Source organism: Diorhabda carinulata, chromosome 1, assembly GCF_026250575.1.
Source record: "Diorhabda carinulata isolate Delta chromosome 1, icDioCari1.1, whole genome shotgun sequence".
Classification (NCBI taxonomy): domain Eukaryota; kingdom Metazoa; phylum Arthropoda; class Insecta; order Coleoptera; family Chrysomelidae; genus Diorhabda; species Diorhabda carinulata.
This window is the reverse complement of record NC_079460.1, coordinates 29,390,680-29,409,364: the sequence shown is the minus strand read 5'-3', so window position 1 is coordinate 29,409,364 and position 18,685 is coordinate 29,390,680. Positions and strand designations below refer to the sequence as shown.

Sequence of the window (18,685 nt, the reverse complement as noted above, 5' to 3'; positions counted from 1 at the left end):
ATCGAAGGCAAAAGGCACAGGTAACTGTACAAAAGATGTCCTCTCTTCTCATTCCAATGGTCATTTTGTTTAATCAGTTTCTAGTTTTGTGAGAGAGTTTTTAGTTTTGTGAGTAGAGTAGAGTTTTTGATCAAAGCTGGGAGTTTTGTGAAAGCTATTATAGTTTTAGTGAAAAAAATTTGACTTTTTTGAACAAGCGTTTAGTATAGCCTTTAAAATGATAAAATGTTATCATTATTATATAGAAGAATCAGGAAGGACGACAAAGAAATATTTCTCATGTACGTAGTCATCGTTTTAAACAAATGATTTTGGAACTGACAAACAATAGTAACGACGACTTTACTATTGATAACGCAAATCGAATAAATAATGTCCAAAGCTGAGTTGTCGCTCAAGCAAAATTATTCGCTACAAAATGATGGAAAATTAAACTAATAAATGGGTGAACAGTATAGATGTCCTCATGGATTATATTTATTCTTATTTCATTGAAAAGTGAATAGTGCCAATTTTCTATGACGAATATCATTGTGTTAATTAAGAGCGAGTACATTCTTGAAAAACGTACAATAATCTAACGATTGAAGAAAAAGTATGAATATATAAGATGAAGTCTTATTTTCTAATGATTCTGATCTAGACTGCTCGTTCATTTTGAAGGTCTCATCTACCAAGGAGTTTGAAGAGAATCGATTTATCACAACAAAAAAATCTTCGTGAGGAAAGTAGAAGTATCCACCTACTGATAGTTCTCTAAAGGACGTTAATGATGTAATTTTTGGAACCTCAGAAGTTTGACTATTGAGAATTATACGTCAATCCAAACATAAATCGCCAAATTTAGCGAAAAAGAAGTGTACAGCAATTGCTCATTCCTCTTGCTTTTCGGTATTGTTTTTTTTTTGTATAAAAAGAATGGCTCCAGTAATTCTTTTAAGGCTACACTGCATCTTATAATACAGTTGTTATTTCTATGAGTTTCGTTCAACTCGTAAAATTTTACTTAATGATTTCTCTCAGTTTGTGTTTGACAATGGTGGATTTTAATAGCAACTCGATCGATGGTAATATAATTTCTCATTCAATGGACGCAATCCAGTGTATAACACCTTATGATGGTTTATCGCAGTTTAACGTATGTCTCTAAAAAAATACCGCCAAGGCAAAATCAACTGTTTCATTGCATACCAAAAAGATTGGGCAAGATAAGTGTTGTAGTAATCGAAGGTATTACATCGCCAAATAAAAAAATGGCTCCTGCATCTTGCGACTTGATGTGGCTGTATGGAAAATGGTCTTGCACTTTCAATGTTATTGCACGGAACGGTTTTATGATCGGTGCTGAAAAATCTTTCGTGAAAAGAAGAATTTTATATTTGTCATTTATAAATGCTTCACCAACAGACTATGATACAATATTGATATTGCTGCTGTTTTCCATAAAAAAATACAAAGCTCCAATACAAGTACGTGTATAGTTACGTTCGATCGACTTCTGTTTGAAATCTCGAGATATTACAGCCGCTGCTGAGCCAGGTACTGAGTTATCTTAGTCGTAGTTCGATTGGAGGGCTTTCATTCACTCAAGTCATTTATTGGACGGACTAGATATATATAGTTATAGATAAATATTAATTTATGTTGAAAATTGCGTCCACCGTATCATGCCTGGCCACGCATATGGAAGAGCTGTGCCTGCTCACCTCCTTGTATATTAATTTTGTCAACGACAAAAATAATAATGGACTCACTGAAAAAGAAAAGAATTCCATGGATGAAATTATTACTGACAATAACAGAATTAGGATTTTGGATGCTATAGAAAATCCTGTTTTGAAATTTGAAAAAACTTTGGACACTATAGAGAGCAGAAGACCAACGGATAAATCGTGAATCCAATATTACAAATTGATCACTTTTTAGAACATTTTGTAGAGACTTCACATTTTCAGCCCATCAGAGAAATAATTCCGATCTTCTGTTCCAGCGGACATTTTTTTGTAGGCTAAGTAGAATCATCTTTACTCACAAGATATGCTGAATCTCAACAAAATAATGACTAATGAAGAGTTCTAATCATTTACTGAACCTGGATACTTCACAATAAGGCGAACCGACAAATTTTGGAGCATGATAATGTCTGATAAGATTATAGAGCAAACTCTCATGATAATGTCTTAATCATCTGGATGGATACATGGCCTTGGTATCAATCCATTATTATTATTTCAACGAATCCGCAATTCAAAGGAAACAGTCGGGGATGTCAAGCAATTTTTCGGATAAGGACTAGCAAATTTTCCGTTGTCGTTATTTGCAGAGGATGACATGAGGAAAGTCACCAAGTCATCTACATTTAATATTTTCACGCCAGGAGTACTATCCACTCATATCGCTACCAAAATTTATTTCGTCATCGACGGTAGTTTTCTCTTGCACAAAGTTGTTTGAGGTATCAAACAACTTTGTGCTAAATATATAAAATATGTGCAAAACTACTTTGGTATATCTGCAAGCATAATATTCTAGAGTTTGCGATACTCTAACAAAATCAATCGACCAAAGTAAAATTTTATGGGGAGCACCGTTCTGTATTTATCACAGGAAAAATAGACATACTAAAAGATCAGATGCTGATACTCTGATCCTTTATTCGGTTCTCGTTGCCACTCCAAATCACGAAAACTTCAACACTCCCCGTATTTATGAAATTAATATTTTGTCGTTGCAAAGACAACTACGCTGCGAAATATGGATATTGAAAGGCAGGCCTCAAATGCTCAGCAGTATACTATCATTGTTGCCAACACTGACGCCACTCCAATTATCTACCATACCCGAAACAACCTGACCCATCAAAAAGATTCAGGAACCAATATAATTTAAATGATCAGGGAATGAACAGTAGAGAATATAAAAAAAATTATCCGTGGATTAGGCCTACTGGGAACACCACGTTTAAAAATGTTTACAACCAAATATTATTAACAGCAAAAATGGAATTTGTCCGTCGGAATTAATAAAATTCATTTTTATATTTATTTCTGAAAACGCGGTGATGGTGTTGTTTTTGAACTGTAAATTGATTTATAATTAATAGATAAAATTAAAAGACATCTATACTAAAATTTATGCATCAGAACATACTCTATCAAAATACATGTAAGGATGCAAAGTAATTTGTCCTTAATTTTTTATCATTTTTTGTTCATAACTTTTCAATTTTGAGAAAAAAGTTCGGAAAGCAATTATAGAGAATTCAATTTCCAAAAAAAAACATATTTTATTTGCATGGTGAATAATTATCTCGTTATAAGGGAAAACGATTTTGAATATTTTTTTCAATATAATACGTACTGAGTAACATTTTAACCTTCAATCCGAATCTTTAGGAATAAACGAAAATAAAAAAAGGATGGGGAAACTTGTTTGTCTTAAAACGCACCAAAAAATTTGTTTGAAAAATTTTTCCGAAACCAGAATAAATAAAAAGTTACAGCGTCTTAAAAACACTAATTTCCAATTTTTATCGTTTCTTGTTAATAACTTCGTTATTTTCAATTTCACGATAAAAAAGTCAAGAGACCAAATTTGCAGATATTTAAATTTCCTACAGAAAACAATTTCGCAATTACTGCTTAATCCCTTTTTGAAGTTGGCGAATTTTCCCCAATTATTGTAACCCCACAAACTCGGTTTCAAGCTTCTCATACAATCTTCTATTCATAAAAAATTCCGGATTTTGATAAATGCAAGGTTATGTTATATATATGTAACTTTTAAAGGACTATTTGTTTGGTATACACGCTACTTACTAGCGCTATTTTTCATATGGCGTACCATGCGACCCATATTGCTTAGCACCCCTTTATGACGGTTGTCGCTCGGAGTTTTGATAAAATAGTAAGACAAAACATGATGCCACTAAAAGGTTTGCTTGAAAACTTCATACAGGCATATATGTTTTATACAATTTTGTGATAGAAACTTGGATAAAGAACTTTTTTGGAAAGTCTTATTATTGTGTTCAAACTTTAATATTTCAAATTTTAAAATTGAAATTAAAATAGTGAAAAAACGTAGGATTTACTATACATATGTATCGATGTACATGGACATTAATTAGCATTTTAGGTTAAAAATTCACTACTCTCATATTTTTCACGTAATACTCATAATGACTAGAATGTCTTCTAAGTGGCATTCGTAATATCTTACTAAATTGAATGGGATTACTTTTTTTGCATTACTAAGGCTTTTGAATGTGACCCTATGAAATAAGCAGAAATTATATTTATCGTATAGTTGTCGGTAATATGAGTCTACTGGAATGATCTTAAGTCGATTTAACTCGATTATTTATTATAAAAACATGGTAATCGGATATAAACTAATGGTATTAATAGGATATCTTCCGTATTTATAATAATGCGATTCAGGTGACAATTTTATTTAGGTGGTTTTTCGTATTATCATTTTCAAAGGCTATAAATAATTGAATAAATGAAGCAGCCCTTGGAACTCATAGGTACATCTAGATCTAGACATAAAATACATTCTAGAGACTTTTAATGAATGCTCTTTTCTGGTTAGTGAACATAAGTGAAAAACTCCTATGTAAATATTTAAAGTAGTTTATGCTTGTGATATTTTCTTTAAATTTGTGATTCAATCCGACTATACAGGGCGAAGTAGAGACAATTGCTTGATATAGGGTAGGAGTAGTTATAGTGAAAACAATTGAATTGTAGAATTTTTGCCCCCTAATTTCGCATCATCAAGGAAATGAATGTACAATGCACATTTCAATATTACGTCCGATGACACTTCCTTTTCATGGATAAACAAAATCTATTGTGAACTAGTGATGACAAACTTGCCAAGTAATGAGGAAACATTGACTGAATATCTAAACACAAATTTTATAGTGTCCTCTTTGTGGAAGAAACTAGTAATAATAGCCAACAAAATGTGAAATTTAGTATTCAATAATAGAGCGGTCTCAATACATGACAAATAATGGTTTCGATTTGAATATATCATATAATAAAAAATCATTTATACATTTCAGCTTCTCAACAAATGAGATGTTATAAGTTAAGAAGACAAATTATTTTATTATTCTTGTTATTGTCTGAAGTCATTGGTGCTTGATAGTTTACTAATTACTAACATATTTCTGTCAAAGTTTAATACTGTTTTCAGATATACATGAAAATTCACCTTAAAGTTGTTTAGTAAAGTGCTTATACATTTTCAAATCCTAGAATATCTTTTGAAATGTATACCTTTTAGTATATTGCAAATATAAATATGTAATCAACACCAAAGTGTATTTTACGGCCAACTAGTAGTTCTAGGTAGAAATGCGTCTATCGGACTCAGGAGGAAATTCCACCACATTTCGAATACATGTATACAGTTCGGCCAAGTTATTTATTTAGGTCTCATGCCTGCGGAATACTAAACCGAGATGTTTGAGGTTTGAATTCACCGAAAATATCTATGGCAATTTAACTTCTAATTCTAAATTCATTCCGAGATTTATGCCATAAACGTACGTAATACAAAGATGTCTTTTTTTAACATAGAGTGTTAGTCAATATATCTATTGAAATTTTATGTGGATAATATGTTAACAGATTAACTGCCATTTTTAGTAACTGTTGGTTAATATTATATGTTATTAAATAGGAGAAATAATTTTGACCTTTATTTCTTGTGTTCTTATAGAGGGTATAGGTCATAAACTAAATCCCATATTGTGGGTAAGTTGGAATTTTTGGAACCGTTGATGATATTAATACTGAACACACTGTTTTTACTACCACTACACCAACATTCACAATTACACTGTCTGACGCGGGTTGGGTTTAGATAACAAAGTTATCGTCTTTAGAGAATGAAGGTAGACGCCCGTCAGACATTGTAATTGTGTCCAGTGCAATGATCTTACAATGATAGTTTAATTGCAATGTATAGAAAATGGGGTTTTAATGGGCTCAAACGCACCCTCAAATGTGATTATACGATGAAAAAGTAATGTCACCATTTTAATAACAAAATATAAGTACCTAGTTCAAGAAATATTGATTGTGAAAAAATTGTACTTTCCGAGGATTGTAGCTTGCTTTGTGTGCATATTTGAATTGTGTGCAATTTTTAACACAAACCCAGGATTTTTGCTTTACAAAAGATTATTAATGGGGCTATTACTGAAAAAATAGAACAATGAAAATAGAAAGTCCAGCAGAAATATGAAACAGCATAACGACATAAATAAAACAAATAAACCACATATTACTCGTTATAATAAATCACACATGGTCGGTCGAGTTTACCAACAACAGTGCTCTTGATGGTAAGCATATAATTTTTATTTTCTTTTTTAATCATTTTATATTTTTTTGTTCCAGCTTTTTGTATTGAGAAAATAACCATATAAGAAGTATATTGTACTAATTTGCCTATCTATAGCAAAGTTCGTAGCTTTGTATAATAGATATATTTTATGGGTTTTGTAACTGGTCTATTTCTATACAAGTACATGATTAACTCCAAATTGTTATTTATGTACACTTAATCCAACTCTGCAATATATACACTGTCTAATAATCATAGTAACTTTGATGTCACTTTTGGTTTTCTAATGCACTTGGTGCTATTAAATGAGTAAATATACTATACTATATAATAAACATTATGTAAATATGATAGTCGATTCATTAGACCAGCAAAGTTCTAACTACCCAAAATAATTGAAAAATGTGAATTACTGTTTGTGAAAATACCAATGTAAAGATAAATTTTTAGATTAACGTTTCATTTGTATTAATGCTAATATAATTTTGTACGGTCAATATTGTGGAGTGGTCAAAATATATTTTTTTATCGTCAGTTAATAAGTGAGTGATCGTCAGATTGATTCGGTTTCGCCACTTGGAAGCTAAAGTAGATAACGGTCTTATATGGGATTTCGCTGTAGAGATTCATCAATATTTCATGTGTTTAAATACTTGATACACAGCATGATAATGATGTTCTGCTTCGTATACCATCTATGCTTTTCAGTGCCAAAATCCTCTCTCACTTTTTACTCCGGTTTTTCCACCCTCGTTTTAACATGTAAAGTATACAAATTTCAGCTTCCAAATTTTATAAACCGTCTATAGTGATAGTTATTCCAAATAATTAAAAGATTTTCAAAGATGATTCGAATGTAAATTGAGAAATGATGTATTCTATTAAAAAGAATTGTTATTATGTTACATTATCTGTCAATAATTTCGTTCAAGTTGCCTTCTAAACCTCATAATTTTTCACTAGTTCACATATGTAAAGCTAATTATAGATTGATATATTTATAATCTCAATTGAACTCAAGCAATTGATGTTTTGATATCGTATACTAGCAGACTCAACTGAACGTAATACTCCACACACAAATTCTCTAAGGAATAAAATGAATGGCCTTGGGTCCATTTTAAAAAGGAGAATAATGTTCACAATAAGTGTGGCTTATATATAAAATAATATTGTTTTGAACAAAAAATATTATCACAAGTGAATGTTATTTTTTTATGCATCAATCACGCAGGGTTATTAGCAAGTAATTAAGGTTTAATACATTCGATCGTTGATTCTAGATTTTACTACTTAGTTTACAGTCTTTCAGGTGATTCATAAGTTTCTTTGGGTCTTCATGAAGTAGCTTTTCCAGTGAATGTGGTAATTGATTCATTTTTCTTTCATTGTTATATTTTAAACAGACAATTAAGAGGTGTTTCACTGTTAATTCACTATTGTATATCTCGCACGGTGGTTTGGGATTTCCCGCTAATAGGTAGTCATGTGTGATACGAGTATGTCCTATTTTTAGATGGGAAAGGATTACTTGTTCACTTCTACTTATATTGTTGGAGTTATAGTCGTGATAATTTATAACGGTTTCGTGTTGGTTCTGATTTCCTGTTTCTTGAATTTTCTTCTAAAAAATGCTTTGAAATCGGTATGTACTATATAGTTACTCTTAACTGATTGCTCGTTTTATATCCATTTCTTGCAAATCCATATACTCTTTCATTTCCCTCTATTCCGGTGCGGGATGGAACCCACATGAAATTAACATTTATCCTGTTATTTCTGCAAGTGAATAGTTCCTTCTTAAAATGAATGGCAATTTGATGGTTGGGATATTGTTGGCAGATTACCGTTAGTGAACTTTGGGAATCTGTTATTATAAGGATATACTTGGATCCAATTTTCAGAAATTCCTTTAGTGCTTCTAGAATGGCAAACGGTTCAGCAGAGTGGAAAGATGTAATAGAAGGAAGTACAAAGGATTTCAACTGGTTTCCAGAGTAGAAGGTTGCTCCAGTTTCAGTTAATTTTCCATTTTGTTGTTGGATGCGGTATAATTTCCTCTCATTAGTAATTATTATGGAATAGAAGTCGCTACCATATAAATACGTTTATACATCCCAATTCAGCTTTTGTGAGAAAGATGTTAGATCGATAGCAGATTCATCGCCAGTTCTTATGTCATTTCTAGTTTTTTGTTCATCATTCAGGAGGTTGAGATTGTACGTTTCCAACAGTTTTTCAAGTTTTTTCCCAAAAGGTGTTTGTGAGACTTCCAGATATGATTGTAGGCATTGAAATCTCCTACTATTAACTGGAATTTGTTCAGTAATCTCTTCGGTCATAAACTCGTGGTAATATGTATATATATATATATATATATATATATATATATATATATATATATATACATATATATATATATATATATATATATATATATATATATAAATATATATATATATATATATATATATACATTGATTGCTTTATGCAATGTAATTCCGTTGAGATTTTTCAAGTGCTAATAATCTAGTCTTTTATCAAAATAATTTTTTTCAATTTTATAGTTTTAATATTATAGGAATGTGTTTGTCACTCCATTAACACTGCCAGTTTTCCACAATATGCGTGAAAATAATAATTTGTTAGAATAACGCCACACATTCTTAGATTCAACATTCGTCTTTCCATTTGAACATGTTAGGATTTATTCAAATCAGTCAACATACACTAACAACGGCTTCTAAAATTACATGAAGCTCAACCCAGTACAATGAATATCGAAATATTGGGATCGTTGACTTATGTCAATTATTTTAAAAATTTCTTGCCTAGTGAAAAATTTTAAAAGCGGAGTATGTTTTCTGACATGATTCTTTGTTTGAATTCAATGAAAACTAATGATGTTCCCTGTGAGAAATATATTGCTTACTAGTATCTTTTTGATACCAGAAACTATGAAAATTATGAGACCTAGCCATTGTTAAAAAAATATGTGAACTCAACTCAAACACACAACTTTATCATACATATGTTCGAGAACTTAATTTCTTTAAATTGTATTTTCAAATAATGTCACCATCAAAATCCTTCATGTTTTAGATGTTCTCTTCAATTGCACTTATAAATCAATTCCTATAAATGCTTTGTTTTCAATTGAGCGGTATGTCAGTTTTTCACTGTTGACAAAATAACTGAATAAAGCATTAATAGGCAGCAAAGCGTTCGAAATGTTTGCGAACTTCTGTGGAGCCAAAAAGTTGGTAGTGAAAATTAGCATCTGTTCCATAATTAACTGTTTGTTTTGATATTGCCAACCTGAGTTTTGTAATATGCATGTTTTCAGGGATAAATTTATGTACGTTTTTAATACGTCTCAACTGAGTTACTTAGACTAATAGAATTTATACAACCACTGCTTTTTCTTTTTGACTGTAGAACATACAAGTTTGCTTTTTTATAATAAATGAATGGAATTATCAAATTACTATTAATATTTTTCGGTCAATACACACATTTCTGTGAATAAAATCCAACTTAACATAATTAGAACATTTAGAATTGAAGAAGCTTAAGTAATCAAAAACAAAACAATAAACCATTATTCGATAATGCAGCATAGAAATTTTGGTTATGGTCAAATCTAGAATGGATCAGTCATTCTGGCAACTTCGACTGTAACATATACGTTGAAAAGATTAGCAGATTATCTAGAGTACAAGTGCAGCAGTATTACAATGGTGGCAATATTATTTGTGTGAAATAGAAAACTTTCTAAAAGACAAGATATTTTCCTTGACGATCTACTACATTAGACAACAGTGAAAATTTCAGTTTGAGTTGTTCAAGCTGTGAAAGAAAATGTATTATAATATTAAGGACTGCCTTGTACATAATGCGTTATTAGTAGCCTCATAGAGACATGACAACATATTTATTTATAGCTCCTACCACAATCAGTCAAGGTTCATTCGGACATGCCAGTATACTCGGCCGAGCACTTTACCAGAAAGCTATGAACATTCTAATAATACGTGTGCGCTAGTGCACTGGCATGCGAGTGTACTCAGACACAGCTCTACTTTTTCGTGGTGGTGTGTGTGATGATGAAATTAAACATAAGCTACATATTGTAGATTAAGAGATTCTGGCAAAATTCAGTGTACCCAATCTTAACAATTCGTTATATGAAAAATAAAATCAAACACATTAGATCGATGGTAGTACCATGAATGAGCCTTAATCGTTATGGACAACGCATCCCATCACTCATGACAGCTTCGTAAGATTTCTAATACAAATAGTATAAAAAGCTGAAATAATTGCATTTACCTTCGTAAACAATATACTTGCGAGCAATCGTACGAAAGGATCAATAAACAAAAATTTATTCACTGTATTATGACCGATGAATGCTCTCACACCCTTCTAAGACTACCTACTTACTATTTTAGATTCAACCCTATAGAGTTAATAAGGGCAAAATGTAAAATCAGCATTAATAAAATGAACTTGAATTCCAAAACTAGAAAATGTAAAAATGTTATGGTAGTAGACCACCAAGGAATTTGGTAATTATATGTAGAACATGATTGCAGTATTTTTCGGATTTATTTACACTCTTTCTATACGTGGAGTGAATTAATAAATACTGCCTCTTACGTTCTTAATTTATTTACACACTATATAATACAATTAATTTTAAATAATTTACTTATAAATATCTATCACTTAAATAATTCTTGCGATTACTTTCACTAATTCGTTCTTTTCACTACGAATATTCATTTAAAACTGAGCTTACTGCGCTAAACTATTTATATACCACAAATAGAATTCTAGAAAGTTCTAGAACAAAAAGAAACAAAAGATATGAATAAATAGACTTTGCTAGAAATTATTTGAAATAAATACTATTATAAACCATCTTCTATGATAAAAGGCGTGTCCGCCATTTATAAAAAACAAATTAAAACCACCGCGCGAATTCACCGAACTTTAAAATTCTATTGTAGCTGGGCAGGGCCAGTCTAAGGCCCCATTTCGCGAGCTTGTTCGTAACAAGATTGAGAAGATAAATAGGTTTGGATATTTTTCATTCACTCAAACCCATGTTAGCTCTTACCAACGAATAATGATGCTAGTTTAGACGAGTCTGATTGTCTTATTGCTCGCAAGCCTTCGAAATTGGTTAATAAGTTCAATGATTCAATTTATCTGAGTTTTTCATAAGTATAATTTCTTGTTTTATTTGGATTGTTGCAAATAATTTATTTTGATATGTCTTTTAAAAAAAAAAATGAATGGGTTAAAAAAGGGTACCCTGTAAGATTGCCTTTATAGGTAGGAAAATTTTTCTTTGTGATTATTATTTGTTCTTAACATATATAACAAAATTTAATAATGTAATTAGAGAGATAATGAGTATTTTAAACCTAAATAACTCATTTTGAACAAGAAATGCGCTTTATCTACTTATGCTCAATGCCGTCTAACGACTACCTATACACAATTCCTCAATTATTACGTAAAGGTATTTCTCAGTTTTTAAAAATATTTGAATTCTGTAGTAGTGTAGTGACTTTTTTCAACGGAGTTTTCATTAGTTAGACTAACATGTTTCCATTGGTGTTTCCACTCCATGAAGTCCTGGGAGTCAGTTTTCGGAATTACCTTCAATACTTTGGTCGCATTAATTTCAACCGTCTCTTCGTCATCAAACCGGTCATCTTTGAACATGATTTTCAATTTGATGAGGTCACAGGGAGTCTGGACTTTACGGGTGCTGGTGAAACTATACTACTTGGTGCTTTGATAAATTCTGCTGCAGGTATTTCTTTTGTTGAGCATATTATTGATACACAAACGTTTCATGATGAACCGAATCAGTCAACGTTGTCTTCAACTTAATCAGATTTTTTTATTGATTATGTCGATTGAGCTAGTTTTGCCAAAATTGGAGCAGAAGTCAATCCGAATGCTTCGATCCAATTTCCCTATAATAAAAAAATAACAGTGTAAACAAACGCACACTTTCCACGAACTAACGTATACAGTCAGAAACTGGGCAGATAACGAGTTTGTTAAGATTTACCATATGCTGCCCATACTCCACAGAGGTAACTTGGAAGTTTTGACGCTGAAAATGAAGGTACTTTTCGAGTATATATAAGAAGGTTACTGTATCAAAACAAAAAATCTCGATCTTCTTTAAATCGATTTCACCCGAAGCCCTGCTATGATAAATAACGTTACATATTTGTTAACACGATGGAAAATTCAAATATCTCTGTTATAATATATTCACTATCTATTGAATTTGAAAATTTCTAAGCATCTAAGCTAACCAGCATCATTAACCTATAAGGAGCGAACAATTAGCGCTTCTATCAACAACCATGTATTATTATACAGTGTCCGCATCTGGAAACTTAACGCTCTGCAATATTAAGTAAACAGATTAGTTTATTATCCTGTTATATTCTGTTTTAATGCTGTTGGTCAACATTCGGCTATAATTAACGTGGAGATTATGATTCCCACCGGTTCATTATTTTCTATCCACTAGAACTGTTACAGTTAGTATTACTCGTATGAGTCTAGAGCTAATATTCCTTACTCTCGAATAAATTATGGTAGGTGATACCAAGCAATTTCATTCTGTTTATCAATAACTAAAATATTCACAATACACAATATTTAAATGGATGTTTGGTAATACAGTGAAAATAAATGTAGATAATATCCATTTTCCATTCGGGGTTGGAAGAAGTACTAATTTTATTCAAAGTACTATATCGGTTAACAGAATCTATTTGATGGAATGATTTTTTTCAGTCGATTAATAGACCTTATTATTTTGTGATTTTCTGATTACAATATGTATTTAACTGCTGCCAAACTAACAAGACTCCAATAATTTGTAGCGTAAGAAAAAGTGACGTGGAAATGCAAGGGAATGTGAACATATGAATGGTTGATTCATAATAAAAACCAACAATATAAGGTACAAAATTCTTTAATCAAAGAATTGCAATACTTGGAATTCAGGTAACTGAATATATATTTATATATAGTGTTAACATGTTAGAACTGGTAAGAACAATACGAAAGCGAATAGAAACTAGATTTTTTCATTATTAACAAAATTTTGCAGATACCACACTCTTATAAATTCTCAATCTTGTTAAGCTACAACTGCAATTAAAATTAGTTCTATTTTTTTCCACTAATGCTAGCTTTGGAACAGACAGTCGTTACGTTTTTAGTAATAAAAACAGCTGTTCGGAGCTAGAACTGAAACTTAAAGACGTTTTGATGGAGGTATCGTATTTTACATTCACATTGCCGGGATATTCATAATTCACGCTTTGAAATGCAATTGCAGTCACAATTAGAAAGTGGAATGCAATACTTACAGCGTTAATTTTCTAAAATATATGGAAGTGTATAACTATAGCATATATAACTTACTAGGTAGAACATTGATCTTGAAGTTCAGTAACTAACTAATCGAGGATATAACAAAATGAAGATAGAAAAAAAAATAAACAGAATCCTCTAAATTGATATCCTGAACTCAGTGGAAAAATATTCAGCAATATATTTATCAAATTGAAATGAAAATTGGCATTGACTACCTATTTAAAAAACAAAATGAATACAACCACTTATATGGTTTGAAGAATTGTAGACTTTTATACGATACAAATAAGTTGAGGACCCTTATCTGAAGAAAGATGCTCTTAACTATATCTGGTAGAAGGTTCGTAGTCTGGCGCTTCATGATGTAGTGGGGATCTGCCAGAGCTCTGTAATTTCTAGCTCTAGCATAACAGCTGTAGTATGAAATAAAAAAAAAGTGATGTGAAGTTGGAGACAAAACTTATCTGCGAAAAAAATACGTTGCATAAAAATACTTTACATAAATACATTTATATATTACAATCATGATTTCGTTAAAGTTTGCATGAAATCCGTAAAAGGGTAAGTCACCTGTCGTTTCATGTGTATGGAACTATTGGAGTAATGGTAACCGATCATAATGCTACAGACTCGTCTCGGATATGAAGCCGGCCCTGTCCGGTTATAATGGAATTTTAAAATTCGGCTGAGGCGTGACACGTTTGATATACGTTTGATATACCTCGTAATTCGTTTGGTGTTTGCTTTATATATGTTTTTCTCATAACAGGCGATTTGTTAACATTGTTTCTTTCAAACTAATTTGTAGGAAGGTCTATTTATTTATTTATTGTTCTTCTTTATTTTATAGAACTTTGTTTTGGATATATAACCGAGTTTGTTTAGCGCAGTAAGTTAGTTCATTGTAAATAGTCATATTGAACAGTACGAAATAGAAAAGTAATCAAAAAATTTAAATAAATCATATAAGTTAGTTAAGTATTATTGAGAAGTTAATTATTATAAAAGTTAGTTAAGTGTAGTGTAAAGTAAAATCAAGTGGGTAAAAGACATTGTCTATAAATTCACCCCACCGAGAGTAATAGTGTAAATAAATAAAGAAAACATTACAATATACTGTTTATAGGATAGCTGGGTGTTATGATTTTGATGTCCTACAAACTACTCTACTGCTTCGTTTGAATAGGTTTACATGCCATATTCAGTTTCTTCAAAAAGTTTGTGTTAATTTTTTGTCATAGCCACTATATATAACAGATTTAGATCTCACCAAACATGTTTATCATATGATAAGGAAGAAACTTTCCAATTCGCACTGCAAACAGAGCAGTTACTTCAAGGAGTTTAAGTTGCTATTCACTAACTTCTACAAGCTAGTTCGCCAACTGCATTTCAATTTATTTTTTCTGATTAAATTTTAATAGGTGTTGCAAATGTTATCATTTCTTTCCTGATATAAGGCTACCATATTACTCTATACTCAAGAATCCAGTAAAAATTTTTTTAACATAAAAAACAAAAAAAAAATATAGAACCTCCTAATGTCTCTTACTGATGACGGGAATACAACTGACTCCTCCACATTATCTCAGTTAATACTCTTCCGCTTCTTCTAAACAAGTACAACTCTGTAATAAAGTGAAACTGCGAAATATTTTATCCTTGGCCAAAAATCATTCACATTCGTACCATCTGTGTATAAGAGCCAGTGGCGATACTTTAATATTTGTATCCAGCGATATATATTCATCTCACCTCCCCCTAACCACAAACCTTAAAATAGTAGCTGATACAACCTGTCCCATTAGACTAACCATTTGCTTCGAAGTGCTTCGTGCGTGAATAACTTTTGTTGGATTTGCCTCGTCTTGAAAGACCTATACAATCGATTGTTGTTTAGTTTAGATTTTTGAGTCGTCGCCTGTCACGAACTTAAACATCTGTGCTGAATTTTTTAAGCAGTTCTTTGCACCAATCGACACGAGCTTATTTTTTGAGCGATTGCCAAATTATGCGAGAACAGATCTTCTCGGCAGCCAACTGTTTATACAATGCGTATGTGAGTGGAACTAATGTCCAAGTATGCCTCAATCTAACGGTATGTTACATGACGATCTTGCAATAGCAGTTTACACACAATGTCGATGTTTTCTAGTACAATCAGCGAAACACAGTGGTTCAAAATGGTGCAGAGTCGAAGCGAGTTGGTCGGCACACTGCTGTTGGTTTAATATACCTCGAAAGTCATAAAAAATCATCGTACGAAAATATTTGCGATTTAATTCCATTTTTCGATTAAGATGACAACACCTTCTGAGTACGTTCATCATTAAAAATATCAAACTTTATGATGGCAACTTCAGATTTGACATATTCATAGCAATTCCTTGTATTTGAGGGTTTATTATTTAACTATTTGAAATAGGAAATTCCATCGATGGTTCTCTTATGTTCATTTTTATATGGATTGATTATTGACTTGTATTGGACAATTATAGGATTTAGTAGGGGGATAACAGTAACGAAGTTTTCCCGAATACCTTGTAATGTACCCTAATAATTATGTTTTGGAATTTGATATGGTTCAAATGAGTTTCAAAATGGTATTGCACCCTGAAGTAAATATTCAAGTATAAACTGAATTTTTTAAATGTCTTGTTTTGAAAGAAAGCACAATAGTGTTACATTTGTCAGGGATTACTTGAAAAACCCCGCATAAAAATCGAAATATCTGCTAATACTTAATACACCAAGTAGTGTGTAGGTCTTTTTCAATTCAAATTTATTTTTCTTGGAAACTGGATAACAGTCACCGAACCATGTATTTTATTAGATTTCTTACTATCAACTCATAAATAAAAAAGAACGCAAATCTTTTTGGTTTATTCAAATTTTTTTATATATCTTGTATTTATTGCCTAGAAAAATCCAATTGTTCTCACAACATGAGAAAAAAAGAATCACCTATTTATTCCAGTAGAATAGGCCTTCACATTCTAAGAAGTTTCATGCAAACTTTCAAAGAAAAGGACCACCGCACACCGGTACAGAAATGTGCACTCATGAGGAACGTAATAAACGGGAAAATAGCTCGTTTCAATTTTCTGCCTTTAAGGATTACGAAAAGTTTTTTGATGATGCATCACTATCATAATTATTGTACATTCTGAGAGCTCTTCATGCTCGAAAGATTCACCAAAAACTCTTTTTTGAAAGAAAACTTTAAACATATGCGTGAATTCGATAAATTTTACACGTAATTATTGAACCGAATAACTCCAAAAAACGAATATTTTTGCTATAATCTGAATATAAAATCTTTGATCATATCTGTTTTCGTTACATGACAACAATAATCCATGAATACAGAAAGGCTTCATATATAGTTATTATTTTACTTAGGTTTGAGTACCTAGAAGAAATAATTAATTATCACTATATTTAAAACAGACTAAAATATCATTGTCAACGTTCACAAAACTGAACTCTTTCTTTGAGTTATTTTTCTGAAGAAACCTGTTTACGAAATCCGACTATTATATATGTTGTTAGTTATTGTTTGTATTCTTCTGGTATTATCATGCTAGCGCTTTTGATAGTACGTTGATACCTTTTGTAATTATTTATAAATATTTTTCCTTCGAAAAAATATATAGAAAGTGCGAGCAGCTTGTTTTCCGCTTAGGAATGGGAATTGGAGAAGCACTAGTTGTAGTTTCTACTAAGGAACACGTACCTTGTGTGGTTGTTGATTATAAAAACATTTTTGTCGAACCAGCCAAAAAGAGCGGTATTTTATCTTACCCTCTTTTCAATTTAAGAGACTGGACAAATCTTGGCGCCCATCCATATTTCTAAACTGCACATAATCATCACGACTCTGGTATGATTGATCGATTCAACCTACACTAGTTTTAACGAAATCTTAAGAAGAAGAATAGTACTATAATATTCGAAATGAAAAGTTTCAGAACTTAACAATTAATAAAAAAAGTGGGAACTCCTTCGTCAATATGAACATCTTTTTTACCGTATATGTTAAAAGAGACACTAGTGATCGTATCATTTTCATATAAAATGGGCTTCTTTGATCGTATTCTATCTATAATTGTGTCGTCCCTAAGAAGTGAGATTATTGGCTTGATGCGATTTACTTGAATGAAGATGGAAGAGGAGTATGGAAATACACAAGACATTATATAAATAAACAAGACATTTAATAAAACTGTGCTACCATTATCCACTGGTTTCTACAAATTTTATTCTTTTTAATTTGTTGCAACATAAGAAACAAATATTGTGAAATTTGTGGTTACTATTTATTCGTTGATGATGCTTATCGACAAGATGTTCTTGAACATTTTCAAATATATTTATGCATACTGTCACTGGTATGGCATATATTTTGCTTGAGTGTATTTAATTAAATGAAATGAGTCGGTTTTCATTATATACATACACCAGGTATAAATTTTGCTTGCAATGGACTAACCTTATTCACATAGAACCACTCAACTCAAATAGACAATCTCTCAGAATTTTATAATACAAACGTCCTGTATTTTAATGGTGAATAAATAAAGTACTGAAACATTCTGGATGTTTCCAATTAACTCTACTTCAGAAAATCCCTGTTTTTTACCAAGTATATACCTTCGTTGAGAAGACGGAAGTCCTAAGAAATAAAATAATTGCATTTTGTTTTCAGCCATGACTGATGACCCCCGATTTGCAGAGCCAATTCCCAATGTAACAGTGGCTTTAGGTAGAGATGCCAGTTTGCCCTGCATAGTGGAAAATCTCGGAACATACAAGGTAAGATAAAGAATCCTTTTCCTATTAATAATAAATGAACATTGATTGTTATTGATGGAACGATATATTTTACTATTTT

At 31.4% G+C, this 18,685-nt stretch overlaps 1 protein-coding gene across 1 annotated transcript in view; it reads left to right on the top strand.

The window, feature by feature from the left end:
- The window catches only part of LOC130890665 (lachesin), a 397,611-nt gene that overhangs the window by 96,910 nt on the left and 282,016 nt on the right, over window positions 1-18,685 (top strand). The window contains exon 2 of the mRNA XM_057794881.1: window positions 18,500-18,606. Within this exon, the coding sequence (XP_057650864.1) occupies window positions 18,500-18,606 (107 nt within the window). The remainder of the gene's footprint in view (window positions 1-18,499; window positions 18,607-18,685) is intronic.